The sequence below is a fragment of the Zalophus californianus genome, chromosome 5, assembly GCF_009762305.2.
Source record: "Zalophus californianus isolate mZalCal1 chromosome 5, mZalCal1.pri.v2, whole genome shotgun sequence".
Taxonomy (NCBI): Eukaryota; Metazoa; Chordata; class Mammalia; order Carnivora; family Otariidae; genus Zalophus; species Zalophus californianus.
This window is the reverse complement of record NC_045599.1, coordinates 61,424,237-61,447,823: the sequence shown is the minus strand read 5'-3', so window position 1 is coordinate 61,447,823 and position 23,587 is coordinate 61,424,237. Positions and strand designations below refer to the sequence as shown.

Here is a 23,587-nt window from a genome sequence, read left to right as displayed (position 1 = left end):
TAGAACAGATCACTGTAAGTACTCTCTCATTATGTTCATCTCTGTGATGCCCAAATACAGGAATGTGGAATTTTTTCCCTAATATTTAGAAGGTTCCAAGGACTGCTACAAGATCCTTCAAGCTTAGCCCCTGCAAAGAGCCCACTGATATGTATGGCTGTGGCTGAAAACCTGGGCCACCCAGTGGAAGATAAACTTTTAATAAGGTGAGTTTGGCATAGCCTTACACACAATTCTAAGAGCAGCCTTTTGAGGTTCACTTTCTTCCTTGATTGTATTTTGGGAACTGGGATCAGTCTATGAACTGTATGCTTCCAGAATCTCCACCTAAAAGTCTCTATTTAACATCTGTTTCGGCAATACTAGGGAGAAATTTGAATATCTCAACCAAAAGCACCAGAGTCCTTGAAAAAATTTAAGATGTTATTTTTCTACGCTAGCCCAGGAAATCAGATTATCATAGAGCCTTTCTTCTATGCTAATGTCTAAAAACAATCCCCTGAGTCCTAAAGACAACAGAAATTAGTAATCCTCAGACAAGATAATTGGCCCTTTCCTAAAGTTGTCCTAGGGACTTGGACTGGCCCAGCAGTAATCTCATCACACGACTTCGGGCTGTTGGTCTCCTTCCAAGAGTAGGTGAGGGCTCCTCAGAGAACTGTCCCGATGCTTGCTGGCCCTTGCGTGTGGCAGGCAGTACTAATGTACATCTTTCGGTTCTGTTTTAGCTTCGTCCACACCCTCCAGCCTCCTTCCTGAGCGGAAAGGTAATGCTGTCATCTGAGGTTTATCACAGAACTCATCAAAGTAGAAGGAAGCTTTGTCTAAATTCTTTCCAGGAAATATAAGGGCCAAAAAATAAGCTAGGACAGTCCAGACTAAGAAGTCCATTTGTTTCTGAGCTTGACTCAAATGTCTTGATCTTTATTTTTCTTTCCTTACTTTGCTTGGACACTGGTATGTGTTCACATCAGAGTCTGTTTGAGAAGACTAGTCTTAGGCAGAGTCAGGAGGAAGAGGAGGGAATGGTTTCATGGGCACACCACTGACAACTGGTGGTCTTCAAAGGTCTTCTTCCATATGAGAGTGATGTGTAGGTGGGTGTCTAACTCAAAATAATCATGTTTGAAATGTCATATCTATATCTTGTTTCTGGAAATAATATTATATCCACGAGTTCCAACATTGTCCTCTTGTCCGAGCCATGACGTAGGATTCCTGCCAATAATCCTGTGGAGGCTTTGGTGGAAGCAACCTAAGCCATCCCGGAGCTGAAAATCTTTAGTGCTCTTGCTTGCATTCCTTGTAGAGAATTGACACAGACTCAGAGTTTTGGTGAAGTGAAGATTTCCTGCTTCCTTGACTCTATGTTGCTCTCTTTTCAGGACACATAGCAACACTGAATTTCTGTTGAGATGCCAACCGATAAACTTGAGAGTGAGACTGAGCTAAGGGTCTCATCAAATAGCCTAGGGACCCTGGGAGCAGCTGCTCCCGAAAGACCCAGAGCCACGTTTGCAATAAAACCATTTTTCCTCGTGACTAAATGAAATCTCTGTTGTGTGTTAAAAGTTAGTCTTTGGAAAGCTTCACAGGCTTTGTCTTACAGACTCTGTTACCTGGGAGGCCCCAAATATTACATAAGCCCCCCTATCTGCAGCTGAAGCCCCTGCTTCCAAGAGGCTGGATTTGTTATTTGCACAGATGGTAAGATGGTAGGTAACCTGTGACATAAATAAGTCAAGCTGGGAAAAGGTATATAAGAGATAACCCATGTCCACCAAAGTGGTCAGAATTGGGCTTTGCCTAGTTTCCAAACATGGTGGTTCTGTAAGTCAGTCTATCTTGTGAAACCACCAGGACCAAAGTTTGAAGCATAAAGCAATCTGAAGCTTCCTTGCAAAGCTTTTTAATTTTTTGATTCTCTCCATGCCCCAAGCATTGGCATAACCTATTGAACTGTTCTGTGAGGAGATAGGTGGAAAGAGGAGATGAGGGGCCGGAGCAGCTGTGGTGCTTCTCCAGGGACAAAGGCCTCTGCATCCAGACACCTTTAGGAGGGGGAGAGGGCTCCACTTTAAGGCTTTGGCTTTTGCTGTTCTTTTTGCCTGACAGCCTGCTTGAAATTAGGCATCATTCCCAGTTTCTCTGAAAAATACCGTTTTGTTTCCTTCTTGGCACTCATCTCCACCTCTCGTTATTTTATCTGCTTTGTTTACTGACCATCTCCCCCAAATAAATGATAAGCCCCCAAAGGAAGGAAGTTGGTTTCTTTTGCTCACTGTTTTATCACCATTGCCTAGCACAGCACCAGGCACTCGGCAGGCTCTCAGTAGCATTATTTAACAGATACATTCTGTCCTTCTTGCTGGGGTAGGAAGCCGCTCTGAGGCTTGCCAGGATCCACACGAGAATGCTCGTGTCAACTGAGTGGGCACAGTGGGGGATGTGAGTCCGGAGAACTGGGCCATTCGGAGGACGAGTGGATGGGCCCAAGAGCACAGGCAACGGAGAAGTTTGGAAGCCAGCTTCCCTCAGCCTTAGGACACCCAGTGGCCAGTGTCCTGGGAGCAGGATCCAGACTTCTTTGGGGGGAAAGAGGCAAATGTCAGCTAAATAAACTCATTGGGAACTTTATAAAAGCTCACACAGCACGTGTACACACACATTCAGGGACTGTCATGGGGCCCAGAACACCGTGGACACAGTGCACCAGCCTGACTTTCAGGATGAGAGCTCTTGAGCTCCGTACTGAGCTCTCTGATATATGTTATTATATATACCATATATCTAACATATTCTAATACAGATATATAAAATATATACTCTATAAAATAGATGTATTTTAAAATACCAGAGAGGGAGGTAAACCATAAGAGACTATTAATCACAGAAAACAAACTGAGGGTTGCTGGAGGGGGAAAAGGGTGGGGGCATGGGGTAACTGGGTGATGGACATTAAGGAGGGCATGTGATATAACGAGCACTTGGTGTTATATGACTGATGAATCACTAAATTCTACCCCTGAGGGCACCTGGGTGGCTCAGTTGGTTAAGTGACTGCCTTCGGCTCAGGTCATGATCCTGGAGTCCCGGGATAGAGTCCTGCATTGGGCTCCCTGCTCAGCAGGGAGTCTGCTTCTCCCTCTGACCCAACCCCCTCTCATGCTCTCTCTCTCTCTCTCTCTCTCTCATTCTAATAAATAAATAAAATCTTTAAAAAAATAAAATAAATTCTACCCCTGAAACGAATAATACACTATTCTTAACTAAATTGAATTTAAATTAAAAAAATTTAAATAAATAAAAATCAGTTTACTTCGTGTGCTTTTGTGCTATTTACTATAAACCATACTCATTTGTTTTGGTGAAATTATTACTGTTTGCTTAAGTATTGCTTCTTACCACCCCTCCAGTTTGGACTTTACTGTCCATCTTTCTTGTGACTGAACCAGAGCCTGATGCCTCAGTCTGCCTGAAACTTCTCTGTGCCCCACCTAGCCCAAGGTGACTGTTTGCTCTCTACCTTTCCACAGCACTCCTGGGCTGCTCATTCATTTCCACGTATGCTGCACAGGTGTTTGACACCTGCTGGTGAATTCAACTGTCCTGTAGCTCTTGTCATGTTAAGGAACTGCCCACTATGCGCTTTCTTCCCAGCCGGTGGCTAAAATCTTCAAGTACAGGAACCTACCTATCACAGATCCTTGCACATAGTAGTCCATCAATAAACATTTCTTCTCTGACCTATTTTTGAGCCGTGCTTTGCCTGATTTCCAGAAGAAGGAAATCTTACCAGCCTTCTGCCTATCTCCTTTCAGACACAATCCACATAGGTCTAAGGGAGTGGGCCCTTTTCCTTGGGCTATCTCCCAAGGCACTTTTACCCTTCTTGCCTGGCTCCTTTGCCCCCAAGTACTTCTCACTTTTAATTTGCTATAAAGCCTCAGGCCCGGTATCTAAGCCAGCTTAGACTCACGTTTTGACCCAGGAAGCTAGCTTACAAAAATAAGGGGGAAAAAAATCTACTTACATTAAACACATCCCCTTCACCTACTGATTTTGAAATCCTATCATAAAAGCAACCAAGCGAGGCTGGTAGGCTGGATTTCAGCATTTCCCTGCTCTGGTTCCTGGTCTCTACAAGCCGCCCAAGAGCAGAGCAGCCCAATGCAGGCCCCTCATCTTTCAACCATATCAGACCGGCCCCGTGGGAGCCCACTCAGCCTGAGCCCAGCTGTTTCCCAGGGAGGTCTGGGAGAGGGTGTCCCACAGGAAACAGGCAAAGCCTCCCGGCAAAGCATGACGCCTCGTATGCATGAAGACTCCTCTGACTGAGTAGGCAGCGGGGAAGGAAGGGGCAGCTGAGGAGCCAGTGCTGGGTATTGGGGAAATTTAACTAAAATCTGTCATCCAGAAATGCCTATCCACAAAACACAGGAAAGAATTTTATTACTAAGCATTAAGCCAGGCTGTGATGCACCTCACAGGCAGTCCACTAAAGAAATTGCCAAAACAGAACAAAATCTCACCCTCTTAGAGAACCATGCTGATAGAACCCCATTACCCACATGTTCTCGAGGTAACTCAAGAAGCCATGACAGCACTATTTGTCACGCAGAGCTTACCCTAAGTTCACCTGAAATTGGGGTGGCCATTTGTGTTAGCTAATTGCCTTTAGCCAAAGGAAAAATAAGCTTTTCCTGTCTCTTTGAGAGCAGGCAGTTTTACTTACAACTTGGAGGCTGGCACCGAAGTTGAACCACTAGCATCCCCCTGAGACTGGGAGGTAGGGGCCTATCTTCCTTGATGTATACATTTCAAAGAGATGGCTCCCAGGCCCTTGAGAAAAACACTTCTAGTTTGTAAAACTGCCTGGAGGCTTACTTCCTCTTAAAGAGATTTATATACATCTCAAAGGGACAGAGAAAAAATTTACAAGTTTTCTAAAGGAAATGCTCTAAGAAAAGGGGAGTGGCTCTTTCCCTTTTTTCACCAAGGAGCGATAACTTGGTTTCATCCCCTTCCTACACATAGGGGAGTACTGTGTCAGGACCTCAGCAGGGCTCCGGCAAGGGTGGACATCCCTCAGCACTGATCCCACACTTCGAAGAGACAAGACCCAACGACCATAGGATGAGGTAACAATTTTTCTTGGTTCTCAAGCTCACTGGCCTGCACATGAAGGTTTGTAATAAATGCTGGGTAAGAGAATGAACATAGAGACCCCGAGTTAGAAGGGACAGGAGCAGTCATTGAGCTCAGCCTGAATGCAGGCACCCCTTTTCCCTTCAGCCCTCCTTAAACTCCAGCAGAGCTGGACATCTTACCACTTCCTAAAGCAACCCATTTCACTGTTGCATAACTGTAGTTATTAAAATTTTTTCCCACATCTTAATAAGGGAGGAAAATCAAAATTAGAATTTTCAAAGCCAGGTACTTTCCCCACAATAACCCCAAGGAGCAGCTCTCTTGCACCCGTCACAGCGGAGGCTGTGTAACCTAACAGAGAGGTTAACTAAAAGCCCAAGGTAACACACATAAAGGAAAAGCACGTATGAGTTTCAGTAGGCACTCATTTAAATGAAGATCCTGTTTTTACTTACAAGATTAATAATAAAGAGTATTACAGTATGTTGGGATGGAGCCAACCCCCTTGTCTCCCAAGGAATACAGCAGCCAGCCGGTTCTAGCTGCCTTGGTCCCTCACGGTTTCTCAGGGATACTGAATGGTTTCTCTCCATCAGGGTCTCCACAGGGTGCTCTGGGCCAAACTGCCAACCAGCACACAGGCATTGTTCTGGCTCCCCCTGAGGGGAAGCAACACCCAGAGGGTGAACCCTCAGGGCTTCCTCCACCCTCTAGGAATACCACTGACCAAGGACCTCCTGAAGTAGTCAGACGGTGTGGGTCAAAGTCATTGTGAATGACACTGACATGCTTCAGGTGGAGAGAAGTCACAGTGGGCAGTGATGGAGAGGGAAGAAGACAGGACAATGAGGTGGTGAAGATAGGTATATTTTTATTGATTTGTTTGATAAATATTTAAGTGCTTATTATGGGGCAGCTTTTACAGTGTTCACAGTCTGAGGGGGGAAACTCCTGTGCAGCACTGGTGATGTGCTGGGCTTTGTGGTTATTACCCCCACTTAATCCTCACAACAGACCCATGAGATTGATGCTCTTATTATCCCCATTTCACAGATATGCAAATGGAGGTAAAGAAAGGTAACTTGTAACTTGCCCCAAACCACAAAGTTCGTGAGTGGCAATGCTGGAATTCAAGGCCAGCAGTCTGTTCTCCCAGGCCACGGTCGGAACCAGCGCAGGTCACGGGATGGGCGTTCTGCCATGGAAGCCAGAACCCCGTGGGAGCCCCTGGGAGAGCATGGTCTGGTTTGAGACCACACCACGCAGTTACACTGGGCTTGTCTGGTTTTGATCAGACATATTGCTTGCCCCTACCTGCCCTGTGACTAGTACCGGGTCACAAACGACCAAGGATTGGAGCAGAAACAATGACTAAACACCACATACCCACGCCCATAAACAGATGGCTGTGGGTGCCTGCATGCATGCGTCCTTCTGGCGAACTGCTTTGCAGCCATCTTCCAGGTGGGAGAATAGCCACTGCCCTCAGCCTACACCAGATTTAATCTACCTGTGAATGCTGCAGAAAGGAAGGGAGGAATGAAGGCTAATTATACCCCTGTTCCCTGCCTAGGGCCAAAATCTTCAGGATGAGGACATGGCATCCTGGGCCACAGTCACTGATCTAAATTTGGCTTTGGAGGGACTCTATGGAAAGCAATTGTCCTGAAATTTAGAGTTGAATTAAACTGGGACTGAATCTGCCTAGGATTTGTGGTGGCTGACTATCCCCAAAGGCCCAAGGAAAACCCATGATTTGGGCACAACCCTGACTGATTCTAGATTCCAGAACACTTGCAGCTTCCAGGGACAGATCTGAATGAGGCCAAGGACAACCACTCAGTGAGTGGTCGGTGCAAAGTGTGAACGAAGCCTCCCCAGTGGAGATCACATTGCAGCCTGAGAGCTTGCCTTGAATCTCATTTATTCATCCATCCATTTGTCCATCTGCCTGGTTGTCTATCCATCCATTCAACAACATTAGAGAATCAATCCCTGTGTCAGATTCTGGGGCTGCCCTCCAGAAGCTTATGGTCTGGAATGAGAGAGAAATCATTGTAAAAACAGATCATTATCATCATCAAAAGTGACATGAGAAAAGAGAATTAACAAGGGAGAAGACCCAAGTCTACCTGATATATCAAGGAGATTTTTCTAGAGAAGGTGAAAAATTGAGAGTAAGCATTTAGAATGCTTATGGCACTTTGATAGAGAAATTTTATTAATTAAGAAAATTTAAGCCGGTATTTTCTATGCCTGTATTTTATTTTTCTAGTAATTGTACCTTATGTTTTACAAAGGTATTGGTCTGCTGTGGGTTAGAAATTAATGACAGCTTTTGCTACAGACAATTTGAGAAGTGCTGCTCAGTTTCCTTACCTCTACAATGGGGCTAATCATGGGACCTACTCATAGAGGTTTTGTGAGGATTAAATGAGCCCTCAGCACAAATATTGACATATAGGGAACAGGCAGTAAGTGTCAGAAGTTCTTGTGGCTAAAGTTACTAAATTGGTAAATTGGTGAGAAAGGGAGAAGGGTCTAGAGGCAGGGAAATCAGGTGCTGGTGTCCTGGAATAAACTAGGCAGCAGATGTTCCGGGCTTCAGCCATGGTGGTGGGAAGGCTTCATGGAGACAGATGGAAGAAGTTCCAAGATAGTTGGTGGGTGGGCGCAGGGGCTTTTGTGACCAGTCAGATGCGGGCATGAGAGTCATGAAGCAGTCTTGGAAGACTCCCAGTTTTCTGACTGGAGGATTTCACTTGACTAGGAATCCTGGCTGGGGAGCAGGTTTGGGGTATAGGCAAGGGCAGGATGATCAGGTTGAACCGGAGGTACCTGGGAGGTATTCCAGAGGGAATGACTTCTTTTCTTTTCTATTCTTTTCTCTCCTTCCTTCCTCTCTCTTTCTTTCTTTCTAGTAAGCTCTACACCAAACACTGGGCTTGAACTCACAACCGCGATATCAAAAGTCACATGCTCTACTGACTGAGCCAGCCAGGTGTCCCTGGACGTCCTGTCTTTTAATATGATTGAGGCCTCATGAGAGAGGTCTAGACTGGAAAGGATGGAAATTGTCCAACCATCCACCTGTGCCTAAATCCTCTCACTGGGCTTTCCTGGGGGCTTACCCAGGCCCTCCTTGGACACCAGCAGTGACAGGGAACTAGCGGCCATGAACAGACACAGGAGTAGCATCATGATCCGAGGCTCTGAAGCCAGAAAGTCTGCATTTGAATCCAGTTCTGCTACTTACAATTCTCTATTGTCCTGAGGAAGTTACTTGGCTTTCCAAGTCTTTGTTTTCTCAAATATAAAATGAAAAAATAAGGATGAAAAAGGAGTACAGAGACAATCCTTCTACCTGCTGTCACAGTGTTTGAGGACGTTCTCCCTTCACCTCAGCAAACAGCCCAGCTTTGTCCAAGGGAAGTGGTCTGCGGGCTTCCTCACTCCTCATGACTGACAAGAGTTATCAATTGAACACACTGCAAACACCCACCAGTAATGTGGAAAGACCCGAGGGGTGATCATAGAGCCTGCCTGGAGCCCCACAAGGTTCTTCCCAGGGATGCTTTTGTCTGACACCCTCTGTCCTGCCCCTCAGTCCGGCCCTTTCCTGGGTCAGGCTGTCTTCTAGGGTCTTCCCAGGCTTGCTCAGCCAAGACAGACCCTTGTCCCTAGGCTCCCCTGTCTCGTGAGGATGCCTGGTCCTCCGGTGATGTGCATCCCTGGCAGGCCAGGCCTGTTCCTGCCCTCCAGACTGCAACGCTTCTGTGCCCATGGCTTCCTCCCAGGAACCCTCATTTCCATTGGCCCGCATATCTTCTCCTTCTAGGCCCCATCCGCAGGGACTTCTCAGGCCTGCTGCTTGCCCGAGGCACCCCCGAGCTGGAGAGCAAGAGCTTTTCTGCAGGACAATTACACTTAGCTGCTCCCAGAGATTCTGCTCCTGTGGAGATCATTAAATAAAGGTCCATGCTATACAGATGGTGCACAGACACATGAAAAGATGCTCACTAGTCACCATGGAAATGCTAACCAAAACCACAATGAGATGTCACCTTACACCTATCAGAATGGCTAGAATCAAAAGACAAGAAATAACAGGTATTGGCAAATATGGAGAAAAAGGAGTCCTTTGCACCCTTGTTGGTGGGAATGCAAATTGGTGCAGCCACTGTGGAAGACTGTACGGGGGTTCCTCAAAACTGAAAATAGAAATACCACAGGATCCAGTAATTTCACTACCGCGTATTTACCCAAAGAAAACGAACATTAATTCAAAAAGAGATATATGAACTTCTATGTTTATTGCAACATTATTTACCATAGCCCAGAATATGGAAGCAACCCAAGTGCCCATCAATAGATGAATGGATAAAGAAGAGTAGGTATGTGTACACACAGGCACACACAGGAATATTACTCAGCCATAAAAAAGGAGGAGATCTTGCCATTTGCAACAACATGGATGGACCTACAGGGTATAATGTTAAGTGAAATAAGTCAAACAGAGGAAGAAAACTACCACATAATTTCACTATTTAAGACATTAAACAACTGAACAAAGAAAAAAGAGAGAAGCAAAAACAAACGGACTCAAATACAGAGAACAAACTGGTAGTTGCCAGAGGGGAGATGGGTGGGGGATGAAGAGGTACATAATTTAAGTTTTGAAGTAAGTTACAGAGATGAAAAGTACAGCATAGGGAATATAGTCAGTAAGACTGAAAACACTGCTTGCCGACAGATGGTGCCTGCACTTACTGTGGTGAGCACTGAGTTATGTACAGAATTGTTCAATCGTTATGTTGTATGCCTGAAACTAAGCTAACACTGTATGTTAGTTATACTTCAGTAAAAAAAAATAAAATCAAGAAAAGTATTTGTAAGGATGTGGATAAAAAGGGAACCTTTGTGCACTGTGGGTGGGAATGTAAAACATTTAACTCAAAAATTAAAAAAGTAGAACTACTATATGATCCAGCATTGCCACCTCCGGTTACACGTTCAAAGGAAATGGAATCAGTACTTCAAAGAGAAATCTGCATTTCCATGTTCGTTACAGCATTTTTCATAATAGCCACAATATGAAACACCCCAGTGTCTGCTATTGGATGAATGGATAAAGATGTGTGTGTGTGTATATATATATATATATATGTATATATATACACACACACACACACACACACACACAAATGAAACAGTATTTAGCCATGAGAAATAAGGACATCCTGCCTTTGCTACAACATGGGTGAGCCTTGAGGACATTATGTAGGTGAAATCAGTCAGACAAAGAAGACTACTGTTTGACATCACTTACATGGACTCTAAAAAACTGAACTCATAGAAACAGAGCAGAGTGGTGGCTACTAGTGGATGGGGAGTGGAAGAAATGGAGAGATGTTGGTTCATTTCCACTTATCTAATGTATAGCATAATGATTATAATTAATATACTGTATTATATCCTTGAAAGTTGCTGAGAGTAGATCTTAAATGTTCTCACCACAAAATAGAAAGGGTAATTATGTGATGCGACAGAGGTGTTAGCTAATGCTATGATGGCCATCATTTTACAATATATACTTGTATCCAATGTGTGCTTTCAGCTTATACACTGGTACCTGTCAATTACATCTCAATAAAGCTGGAGGGAGCAATAAATAAAGGCCCATGCAAAGGGCAAGGATAGGTCTTCTTTTGGTCTTAAAAGGCTCCTGCTGAGTAGTGCTGAGGAGGGTCAGGGAGGCAGGAGGTGAGACAGGGTGCAGCCCTGCATAGCCCTACCCTTGTCGGCTGTGATCCAATCACCTAGACTGCTCAGTGAGACACTACAACCATTTTGGAAAGTGAACCAAGAAACCTCTATTAACAGGTGCATAGCCACTGGCCCAAGGATCACACTTTGAAAATCCATTCTGCAGAAATAAAGCTGCAGTATATAAGAAGAGACTCACAGGAGGATTATGGAGCACTGTTTGTAAGGGCAAATAAAACCTGGAAGACACCTGTCCATCAGAGGGAGAAGGGTTGTGTTAAGTGTGGCACATTCAGACGGTGGAATATTCCACAGCTAGTAAAGAATTAATTAAAACTGCCTCCACTTAACCTGGATGAACAACTATACCATATTTTTTAGGTTAAAAGGAAAAACTACTTGCATAGCAATGAAAACGAGTGGTTCTAGTTTCATAACAGTATAAATATATGTGCATTTGCATATATTTATGTGAACATAAAGTACTGAAGGTTATTCATACTAGTTATTCAAACTGCTAAAAGGGTTACTTCAGAACAAGAGACTTGGAAGAGGCAGATTATTAATTTTATCTTAATAGAACTCTGTATTGTGTCACTTGTAAAAATAAGCCTGTAGAATTTTGATTAAAAAAAGTAACAAGCTAAAAAGTAAATCAACTGTGAAGCGTGTCAGAAGTCCAGATTTCTAGAGTGTATCTTTTGAATTAGTTTCTGCAAGAATGAGGCCATCACATGTGCATTTGAAAAAAGCTTCACAGGTGATTTCCAAGCCCCTACTGGGTCTGGGAATCTAAGCCTTAGCAACTCCATCTATATAATGGGCTCAAGGAGACCTCTCCCAGGTGTTGTGAGAATTAAGTGACAGGCTGCAGTGAGCACCGACTATATGCAAGTCCTTTCTCCCTAATGACTCCAAGGCTATGGGGGAGTTACCACTCTCTCCCAAAAGCCACTTATGATTATCCCAACCAGCACTGGTCTGCCCCTTCTCTGAATGTTAATTTTAGCTTATGTTTTTAGCATTTCAAGTGTTTCATGTAATTGTTTTATTTGCAATCTGAGATAAGACTACATTCTAGAAGGAACCCACTGCATACTTTCAGATCCACTGATCACGCTCTAAAACCCAACATCTGAGTTGACTAAATGGATTTAACTACTTGGGCTCCTAAGTTCTTCTCCAGACCCCTGTTATCAGGGGATCTTGATCTTATCCCCAGTTGACAATCCTTCACCTACTGGCTTCACCCACCTCTGATCCTTCACTCTGCTCTTCCGCTTGTGATGTCCTTTCCATCCCCGCATGCCCAGTCAAACCTGTTGTCTTTTGTTTTTGTTTTTAACTAACATTTATTGAGCTCCTACCATGAGCCATGCACCATGCAAGGGGCCTTACCAACAACGTCTTCAATCTTTGCAACAATCCTGCCAAGTAAGCATTATTTTGTAGATGGGGGAAAGAGAGGCTCAAGAGAGGTTAGGTGACCTTCTCCAGGTCTAGGGGCATGTTGAAAGAGCTGGGATTTGAACCAGGTGTGTCTTTGGCCCTGGATTTGGGCTCCTCGTAGACCACAGCACTTCCCAGGCAGCCCTGCACCAATCAGTAATCAGAGGAAAAGCACCTGTGATTTAGGACCTGGGAGTGCCACAGAACCCTCCACTCAGACTCCCCAAGACTGTAGAAATGCACTTATCACAACAGCTCCCAGACACAGGAATGTCCCCTCAAAGCATGTGACTCCCCAGACTCCCGGAATATTATAAGCCATTCTCTTTCCTTGTCCTCAGGCTCCTGAGGTAGCCCAGATGTTAGGGCTCCTCTGTCTCCTCCACTCAGACACCAGGCACCCAAAGTGCCAGCCTGCCTTTTTCTAAGGTGGTGGGGCATAGGCTTGTCTTCCCTCTCCTTCCCTTCTGTCTCCTCCCTTATGCGGGGGGAAGGGCTGCAGGGGTGAGGAGGGACGTTGTTTCTAGCCCCCACCCCACAGAAGGGCTCTGTTTCCCTAACTTGGAACATCTCTATGACTACTGATTTGAAAAGCACTGTTTACAGCATCAGGGCTAAAATCTGGCAGAATCCCAGGGCTCCAAGCGAGGGAGGTTTCTATCCAGGGTGCAAGATCACAGCAAAAGCCAATAATACTGTGTTTGTTGGGACTTGCCCTCTCTGTTAAAAAATAAGAACCACCACATTAAGTCCTTTGGTCACCATGCCCAAGAGCTGTTTATCTCTCTCTCCTAGCAGGCACACTGGGAGTCTGGGTCCTGGTCTAAGAGTTTTTTTTTTTTTTTAAGATTTTATTTATTTATTTATTTGAGAGAGAGAATGAGAGAGAGAGAGCATGAGAGGGGGGAGGGTCAGAGGGAGAAGGAGACTCCTCCGCCGAGTCCCCGATGAGGGACTCGATCCCGGGACTCCAGGATCATGACCTGAGCCGAAGGCAGTCGCTCAACCGACTGAGCCACCCAGGCTCCCCTGGTCTAAGAGTTCTGTCAGGTTCTGTCACATCCTGGAATGTGGAGGCCTTAGGTTCTGTCACTGCCTCAATTTGGACATTCCTGGTCTTCCTGCATATCCTGGATAAAGACGCCACAGGTGCCTTTCTGCTGACTCAAGAGTTATTTCTGATCCAGCTGTACCTGGTGTCCACGTGTTTGACCTCCTCGGGGCTGGAGGGCAGTGGAGGGCAAGAGGACCACGTGTCAGTTTCCTTCCAGAAAGTCACCCCAAAACAGAGGACATCCTTAGGGTTGGGCCAGCTCCAAAGAACACTCTGAACAAATTCCCGTGATGCCGGTCTACTAGGCCAACAGAAAATGTCCGTCCCCTCCCAGTTCTCCCAGAGAGCAAAGGGTTCAAGTTACTTCACCGCCACCAGATACACGGTCACCCGTGGGCACCGCTCGTCACCTCTGCTCTGTTCAGCAAGTAGAAAGTCATAAGCAGGAGATATTTATAGTCCTTCCCTGTAAACCAGAGGCCTCTCCTAGGGCTCCTGTTAATGTACACATATGACCATTACCAGACTCATCTCTCACAGGTAAACTGTTTTCAAGAAAAGAGTGAGTTAGGAACCATCTAGTCCTGTGAAATGCTGTAAAGGAGTGGGTGCCTTCTTTGCTGCCCAAGGAAAGGATTGTGTGTGGCTTCAAGGCAAGGGTGGGTGTGACCTCCAACAGTCACCTTCAGGACTGGCTCCCTGCAGGATTCCTGGCTCAGTGGGGCAGGAACTCCCAGCTGGCACAAAGATGACAAATGGCTCCTCTAGGCTCCGGCGGGGATGGAGACCCGGGGCCTCTAAGCCAGGGGCAAAGTCTGTCTCAGAACCAATCCTCCTCCTGCCTCTGAATACCCAGGACTCCGCATTCCTCATCCCACCTCCCACCCCATGACTTTCTGGACCTTTCTCAGTCACCCCTTTAGGAAAACTGACCTGGCCTCTGGCCCGTTCTCTAAGGATAGGATTTCATCATGATCTGGCAGAGTCCGTGGAGGCAGGTGGCCGTCCTGCCCTTTGCTGAAACGGAGTCTTAGCCCACAGAAGGGTTAACTCTAAAGGCTGGGTGTGGGGGGAAAGCACCTCTAAGTGCAGAGGTGGACGTGGAGCACCCGGCACAGCTAATAACACCCAAATATCCTCTGAGAGCCTGCTCAGTCAGGAAGCCCCCTTGCCAAGTTCTGGTGGCGGTTGTGTTCTTCTCCTCGAGCGGAGTTAGCCGACCAAGGACACGAGTTCCAAAACGGAAGAGAAGTGGCACTTCTGGAAACAGCACAGCAGCTGACCGAGCATTACCTTGTCACAAGGGCACGAACTGCCAAAGCCAGGGCAGCGCGGAGGGAGGGTCTAAAGGGCAGCACTGACGACAGCCAAGCGAGGGTGGCTTGTTCTGGTGGCCACTCTCCACACCCACCAGCGCACGGGAAGCCAGAGATGTCATCCACTCAAGGGCCAAAGCCAGGGTTGACCGTTAAGCCCCGTGAGTGAACCCAGCGAACAAGCAAACAAGAAACAGTTTGCCAGAGACGAAGCACGTTTAGGCCAACTGTGCGGCATTTTTACCGCCGATGGGGGCAAAACAGTTACCTGGCTCATTATTAATGGATTAAGGATTTCAAAAATGACTCTCTAGCAATAGTATTAGCCAATTTAAATTGATTGGGTCCAGCTGTTGGGTTAATTAGTAATTAGCTCCTTCGGAGGGCCTCAAAAGGTTCATTTTCCCACTTATTTATCCCGAGTCACTTCTTTGCACCTGTTTTTGATGCTGCTGGGGTTGAAAATCAAAAATCATTCCCAGAAACGAATGGATTAGTTGAGGGTTAAGGCCCCAAACGCAGACATTTAGATTTTCCATCAAGAAAAATTCCTAAGGCGCCGTCAGAAACAAGCGGACAAGCAAGGTGCGGAGGGCCGCGCCTCACCGCAGAGCTGTCGCAGGAAATGGTCGCCGGCGCCTGTGTGCCGGGAAGAGCGGGGCGGGCAGCAAGGCCCACACTCCGACGGCTTCTTCAGGGAGTCGCCACGAATCCCTCGCCCGCGAGCAGTGCCCGTGAGAACTGTCACCGCGGCACTAGAGGTCCCGGCCCGCAGCCCTGGCCCACTGCTCACAAGACCCCTCACACTGGCTCTAGCAGCGCCCCCGCTTTGCAGGAAGAAAGTCGGGTTTCATGGGCTCACTGACCTTGGAGCCGGAGTCTCCCAAGTCCCGCAGCCCGCAACAGCTGAGAAGTGTAAACGGCCTGCGCGGGCCTCGGCCTTGAAAAGCCTCGGGGCTGGGCGGGGCCGGGGCCCATCTCGGCCAATCCCGACTCTCCCGTCGGACGTCAGGGCGCGCGGGCTCCCAGCGCTCTGCCCTTGAAGGCGGGTTTCGCACTCTCCCGCTGGGGCCTGGGCTCTCCAGCACCTGCCTTTTCCCCCAAACGTTGCCCTCCCCCATGTCCTGTCCTGGAGGCCGCCGCTCCCACGGCTCTGCCAGGTTCGGACCCGCAGCCTAGCTGACGGACCGCCCAGCCCCGCACAGCCCGACTTCGACTTCGGGGTGGAAGCGCCGGCAGGGGGGCTGCCGCACCTGTTAGGGGATTGGTTCCCACGTTCCCTCAGCGGCCCCAGCCCGCGAGAGGGGCGGGGGCAGGCGGCTGGCTCTGGAGAACGACCCCCTCCGCAGCCCCCAGGCGAGGGCTGCGAGGTAGAAGATGGGTAAAGCTCCCCCGCGCCAGCCGCTAACCAGGCTCTGAGCCAGGGGCCAGAAGAGGTCCTTCCAACTTGCTGTCTGGGGCCCGGGTTCAGGGACAACGACAATCACGTTTCTCTTTTAGATCAAGCCCTCTGAAGTAGACTGCTAGACAATTTCCCTTTCAATCCGCACCAGTTTAATGTATCGCCCAGAAGGCCCTGCAGGCCACATCCCTGCTTAAAAATAGCCCTGCTTGGGACATGCGCCCCAAACCAGAAAGGTTGGCTGTAAATAGCAGTGACCCACGAGGACTTGGGCTGCAGCCCTGACATTTCAGAGGGAGCTGCCTGGGTCTCTGGTGACGGTCACGTACCCAGCCTCTATGGCCAGGTTCCTTTCCCTTTTTCTCTCAGGGTCCAACCCGGAGCAGGGGGTAGAGCCCAGAAATAACCTCCCACCTAGAGTGGTTCTCTTTCAGAGTTCCTACTTTTAATTATGACCCAAAGCAAAAATAAATGTTACCTTTGCATGGGGTCACTGACTGGGAGAGTGCATGAGGGGACCTTCTGGGGTCTGGGAAGTTTCCTGATTTGGGGGTGATTGTCTGGGGGCATGCATGTGTGAAAATGCCTCAAGCCATGCACACAGGATGCAACTGCCTTACTTTGTAATGGTCATACCTCAGTTAATATATATGCTATCATTTTGACCTAGCTTACACTGAATCGAAATTTTTACAAAACCATACTTACCCTTTCTACATATGATATATTCAGATATTTTCTAGGCTCTTCTGTTATTTCATTAAAACATTTGCAGATTGAGACCAACCAAACTGCATGATCTTCTAGAGAGAGTTCCCAGTTTGCACGTTCTATCAAAATGGACCACGGTCTCTCCAGCCCCTGGGGGCCTCCTCCAGCAGAACGGGCAGGAAGCTGGAGGTCTCTGGGGTGACGAGCTTCTCAGTAGGCTGGGCTCTGCGGGTTGGGGTTAGGAGTGAGGGGGTAGGGGTAGTTTAGGCTTATTTCCTCCAAAATAGCTCTTTTATGGGCACACTCTTCCCAGTCATTTCAGACACCAGCTGAAATAAATCTAGTGACCCTGAAGGAACCCAGATCCCAGACCCAGAAAATGATGACGCGTTGACGAGCATGGAGAGGTAGAGTTTAAAGAATGGCAGTACGGGGGCTCTCTCCACACCTAGTAGCCAGTGTGGCCACATGGCTCGCTCTTGCCACACAGACAGGAACAGAAGTGAAGCGTGCAACTGCCCTATCACTTGCTTTAGAGGAAATCTGTCCTGGCCTTACTCTCTTTTCCACTCCTGAGTCCAGCTGGAGTCTGGATGTGGTGGCAGGCAAGGGCAATGCTGTGTGGGGTGGCCAACTCATTAAATGAGAAGAACCTGGGTTCCTGAATCCCCACCAGCCTCACTGCTCATTTCAGAATTGGAAAGGGAAGCCAAGGAAAAGGGAGACACCCAAATTCTTCCTTCCCTCAGTTCTCACTTGGGTGCAACAGCTGCATCATGCTCTCTTCAGCTCGGAATGTTAGCATGACCTCATCTACTTGACTAAAGTTAGAGTATTTTTATATACATTATTCCACGTAGCCATTGCAGTAATTCTAAGGACAGATTCGCGTCTTATTTCATAGGTGAGGACTTGGCCTCAGACGGCTCAGTAGCCCATCCGAGGTCGGAGTGATGGCCTGGCCAGGTCCCCTATGCACTCAGCCTCGTCATAAGTGTTGAGTTACCATTAGATGAACGGAGCTGTTTGGGCAGTAATGAGTTCTGTGTGCCTGGGGGTGTTCAGAGGTGGTCAGATGTGGGCTGGGGATGTCACAGGAAAGATTCAAGCACTGGAAAGACAGTGGGGCTTGATGGCCCTTGATATTTTTTCTGAGGTTCCCCCGAATTCTCTGACATTTTAGTGCCTGCAACATAGGCTTCCTCCAAACTTTATTTTCTCCTGAACTTTAGAAGTAAAATGAATATCTGAGGAAGCCCATTGTTACAAAGACGACGAGGTAGAAAAATGCAAAAAGAATCAATGAAGAGACTAATGAGATTTTCGAGAACCAAGAAAGGCAAAATTTAATTTGCATATGGGTATAAACCACACCCCACCTGGCAAGTGTTAGGCCATGGCACAAACCCACCCCTCTGTCAGAGTCACAAATGTCAGATTTGCAAAGTTACTGGACACAAACATTATACTTCTCAAAGTAACACACAGGTCTGTCCCACACACACACACACACACACACACACACACACACACACACACACACACAACAAAGAAATACATTTAAATAATTCTCTGCCAAAGAGAGATTAGGATGGTAATCACGCTACCTCACATTGGGACAGCACTTTACAGTTTACAACCTAACCCATTTTGTCCTGAAGACAGCCCTGTGAGGTAGGCAGCACAGGAATCAAGATTAGTTCCATTTTGCAGATGAGAGAACCGGCTCAAGGAGGCTTTAGCACTGGCCTCAGGTTTCCCAGCTCGCAGATGGACAATCGGGCCTTGGGCTCAGGGCCAGGGCACCTCGGCCGGCTCTTCCACAACCACCTTTCTAGGGAAAAAACGAAATGGGCTGTGCAAAAGACAGTGGTTCAACATCCAGGAGAACTCTTCTCTTTCTTGGGCAGATGAGATCAAGTACAATCAACCCTAACGTTAATGTCAGGCTGTGTGGTGGCCAAGATGAATAATTTTCTCAGTCATCCCTGTGTTTATACCTACAACCAAATGGTTGTTTTCTACTCCAGCTCTGCCCTGTCTTGATTTTAAGTCACTCACAGCCATGGAAAAAAAAATGATGCTGTGATTAGATTTCATTGACTCAAGTCAGTATCAGGATTCACATAGTGGCATCTGTAATCAAGTCATTATCTACATTTACAATCGGCTGTCTTACTGAAATGAAGAAGAACCACGTTCATGTATTATTTCTGGCTGTGGACATTAGCCTGGCTCTATTCTTTAGCCATAAATAATATATAATTTATTCTACCATGTAATATATATCCCATATATAGTATATCCTATTTCAATAGCAGTAAAAATGATAAATTTCACAGGTTGGATTAAAAAAAAATCTTTAAAGCAAAGAGAAAGATTATTTTTTCAGGGGCAATAAAATCAAACTTTGCAAAGAAAAGCTAAATAAAATCCTTTATTTTAAAATAAAAGTTATTCTGGAGGGGGGAATAACCCCTCTATTGCATTACTTTTTTAGTTAAGAATTTAAAAAGTGGCCCAGTCATTGTTGACCCAAGGTTTTGTCTTGTATAGTGAGAGAAGAGGTGCTAACCCATCATCATATACTCCAAATGGGAATGTAACAGTTTTTTCTCTTCTAAGTTATTCAGTATCTATGAGTTTCATTTGTTTTTAAGCAGTACTTTAAGATGTATGAAATCTAACAAACATTAATGGGGGCTTTGTGGGAGAGCCACTTGAAATATTGCAACCGTAGTTTAAAATTCTCTCTTTAAATTCCTTCAGAGAAACACTAAGGAAAAGTGACAACACTCCACTTCATGCCTAAACCTGTCACATAATATGTTGGCTTAAGTAAGAGATTTGTCCCTGCAGCAAAACTGGATGTTAATAACCAAAGGCATCCCCTAAAAGTCCCAAGATAATTTCATGGACAGTACATAATATGGGCATTCATCTGAAAGCATGAAATTGGCTTTTACTTCTGATTTTCTAGGTTAATTTTGCAATAATAACAAGTGTTTGCTATTTGGTTGTTAGGCGCTGGCCTGCCTTCTGCTCTTAGAAGTGGGTCTCATATAATGGAATAAGGGCAGACACAGCTGGGAGTGCACACCCCAACAATAAATACAAACTTGAAAGGCAGAAGAGGATGGGTGCTTTAACAATCAGAAGCACTACAAATTGCTCTTGGCAATTTTTTAAATGTGACTAAATTGAGCTTTTTAAAAATGCACATTGTTATCCCAGACGGTCCAGAAGTGGTGCAAATCAAAAGGAGCTCCCTTGGAGGTCGAGTTCTCTCTTTTTGCAGTTAAAGCAAGGTTTCAGACTCTAGTAGCAGGAGGGGCATGTAACTCAAGAAAACGCTAAGGGTCACCATAGCAACTAACGGTGCCGTAGCCGACCACTGCGGGGGCGCTTCCAACATTCTGCAGGAAATAGGCGACACAGCTTTGTCACTAGTTGAGGAAACCCTGGCTCTCCAGAAGGGGAGGAGCATTTGGAAATTCCTCTCTCTCTCATTTTTCTTTAGTAAGAAGGGCTGCAGTGCCTCTGGGAATATTTGGGTTAGAGAAATAAGGGTCCACACACCGAATGACCTCTTCCCCTCTGGAAGACTTTGCAGACTTCAAAGCAGAGCGCATGGACCTGTCCACATGTTGTTTTGCCTGAAACTACTATGTGTGTGGTCCTGTCACTGATTTTTCCTGGTTTTAGTCCACCTTCCAAGACTATGTTTTTGAGCCAAGAAAGTTAAGCTTTATTTTCCTTTTCTTCGGCAGTACCTTGAGGTGCTTGGTGAAGTTGACATATATTAGTTCAAACCCTCAGTATGTGAACACTGAGAAATAAATTGTGAGTTATGCATCGTTAGGATCCAAACAACCCATGCTTCTTATCATGCATTAAAATGCATCAACCTCTTACTTGAAACTAAAGAGAACAAACAAGCAACTTCTTAAAAAAAGAAAAAGAAAGCATTCATAAGTAACCCTCCTTGGGTTTAGTGCTACACTGTTGGCTAATATGACCTATTGAAAATAGTTTTGGAATGGTCTTCAAATATTATAAATATTTTCTTTTACTTACTTGGTATTTCACTATATAGTTATGTACAGAGATGGCCCTTACCATGCAGGAAAAATGTACATTCTCCACCTCTATGGTATATTATCAACGCAAGTGCTTCCACTGGGCCTTATGAGCCAGCAAGCTGAATTTATTAGTCAGCCGTTAGTTCTAACAAGATAATTAAAGTGCAAAGAAGGAGGGAAAACAGCTAGACAGATCAATTTTTTCAATGTCAGCATCAATATACTTCATGCCTCTAGGAGAAATCATCAGGCGCAATAGGCTCAGGTAACAATAATTCTGTATTTTTCCTCTTTCTTCTTTTAAAACAGAGCTCTCCCTGAGAAGAGAAGAGGGAGGTAAACGTGAGTTAGCCCTATTTCTTCAACAACCATCGATCCTGGGAAAAATAAGGTCACTTCCCCAGCACAGGGTAGCAGGCCTAACCCTGCATTTAGTCTTCGGAGAGAGGAGCTGTTGAGTGGTTGGTCCCATCTCCCATACATGTAGAATATTTGCACTCATAAATATCCCAATATTTAAAAACAAAGATGACCGGGGAAGAACTGTCTACCAACAGCACACAGACGTGTGGGTTTTAAAAAGAAAATCCCATTAAACAACGTTTTAAAAAATACAACCAGTATTCATAGTGAGCGTAAAAATGGTTTGTGTAAATCAGAAAAAAAAAATCCCACACTCCTGTGGGGAGAATGGAGGGGAAGGAGCCCAGCAAGGTGCAGAGATGACTTTTAAGTATGTCTGGTCACTCAGCCTAAAAGCCCGTGGCCTTTTGTGGCCTTCCGTCCCATTCCACAGTTCTGTGGGTGAGGTGTGCAGGCACCTCTCCACAAACTCTGCACCTGCCTCTTTGAGGGCACTGGCTTCTCAGGCCCCACAGCCTCAGGGAGAAGCCCCTACCTCACCTGAAGACAGCCCCTGGCTGGAATCCCCTGGGGCAAAGCCTACTGAGTGTTCACTTTTAAAAAAGTTACGTTCACATGGGTGTCATCATGTCTTTCTTGCCCTGTTGCCCAAAGACCAAAAAAGCAGTTTCAGAACATGCCATTCCTCCAGCGTAAATAGTTAGAATGCACTAAAAACCATGCACATGCTGTAGACTGAAATTGCTCATGTGGTGGCCCATCCCTACAGAGGAAGCCTCAGCTTTTCTGGAAGCTTGTAATACAGAAAATATGACAGAGGCAGTTATAAACCCTAAGAGAAGACTGGTTGGTGTACCCAGGCCAGTGCGGTGCCAGACAAACAGCTCAGGCCTTTTCCACTCTCCTCGTCCACGAGTTCTAACAGAGCACGGGCAGACTTTGAAATCGACCTTCTTACCTGCTTCCTTAAAATGGCTACCTGCACCTCATCTATGACCTTCCCTTATGAAAAACACACCATCAGCTCTACCAAGTATCAATGTTTTCGCCTTCCCACCCCAAGTCTGAAAGCATCTGTCTTTGACCCCAAACAGCTGGGCTTCCCTGGCTGGAGACAGAATTCCAGGTCCGTTCCATCTTCTTTGGTGCACGGAGGAGACTGGCTTTGGCTCCGTCCCCCATCCTCTCGGCACTGTGGGAAGCATGGCATGCACAGTTCTGTCCGTCCCGCTTTCCATGAGAATCCTACAGACTCAGGGGCAAAGCCGGACCTTCAAGCAGGGAGCCGAGGTTCAATTTTTAGTGACAGTTCATACAGCGTATCTTCATCTATGATGAGGGCTTTGTCAAGCAGGTACTGAGTGACCTGGAGGAACAGGGAAATCCTAGCTTTTGGTTCTTGCAGAACACGACTATGCACACTTTCTGAACAGAATCGGACACAATTCAACATTTTCTCTTGAACATTTGAAAATGTTATCTCATGGTTTAAAAATCATTAATATATTCTTACTGTAAAAAAAAGGAAGAAAGAAAGAGAGACAGAGAGGGAGGGAGGGAGGGAAGGAGGGAGGAAGGAAGGAAAAGAAAGAAAGAAAGAGAGAAAGAAAGGAAGGAAGGAAGGGAGGGAGGGAGGGAGGGAGGGAGGGAGGGAAGGAAGAAGGAAAGAAAGAAAGAAAGAAAATCACACATTTCCATTCCTCTCCCAGCTCCTCACCCCAGGCACTTCCCTGAAGAGACACCACTGTTGTCATCTGGTTTGTACTCTCCAGAGTGTTGTCTTTCTAGATATTACATGTTCTTATAGAAATCTTTTCTTCCCTTATAATCCTCAGATGTACCTTATTCTGCTTTCATCTCTTCAGTGTAAGTCAGTGAGAGCTCCCCATGTCAGTACACAGAATGTGAACTGCTGTACAGCATTAACACGCGATCTTTCAGAGTTTATTTAACAATCTCTTATTGATGGGTGCTTAGTTGCTGTCAATATTTCACTATTACACAAAGTGACAGCGAAATCCTTATTAGCATGTTTGCTTAGTGCTCACATGGGAATATTCGTTCCTTCCTTTGGGGTGGACCCTAGAAGTGAAATGAAAGGAAATGACACTAAAATAAACATGTTGGGGCCTGGAGTATTTCTGTGGAAATATTGCTTTAATTTTATTGAGATATAACTTATATAAGAAAAATTAAGAGTTGGATTAGTTGTAGCATATATATCACAGCTTCAGGACCGTTTCCCTACCCCAGGAAGTTCCCTCATTCAGCTTCCCCGTCAGTCTGCTCCCCG

The 23,587-nt window shown here is 46.0% G+C and overlaps 2 protein-coding genes across 3 annotated transcripts in view; both read right to left on the bottom strand.

Annotated features, from left to right (window-relative positions):
• Positions 1-15,713, bottom strand: part of CKMT2 (creatine kinase, mitochondrial 2) — a 31,130-nt gene extending 15,417 nt beyond the window's left edge. Inside the window, exon 1 of one of the 2 annotated variants that reach the window (XM_027604901.2) lies at positions 15,603-15,713. The gene's annotated coding sequence lies outside the window, so the exon portion shown is untranslated. Of the gene's footprint in view, positions 1-7,062; positions 7,187-15,602 lie in introns of those variants that run through there. The other variant, XM_027604902.2, reaches the window with a different exon arrangement.
• A 2,466-nt stretch (positions 15,714-18,179) lies between these two features.
• Positions 18,180-23,587, bottom strand: part of RASGRF2 (Ras protein specific guanine nucleotide releasing factor 2) — a 230,024-nt gene continuing 224,616 nt past the window's right edge. Inside the window, 1 exon segment of the mRNA XM_027606459.2 lies at positions 18,180-22,660. Within this exon segment, the coding sequence (XP_027462260.2) occupies positions 22,568-22,660 (93 nt within the window). The 3' untranslated portion in view covers positions 18,180-22,567.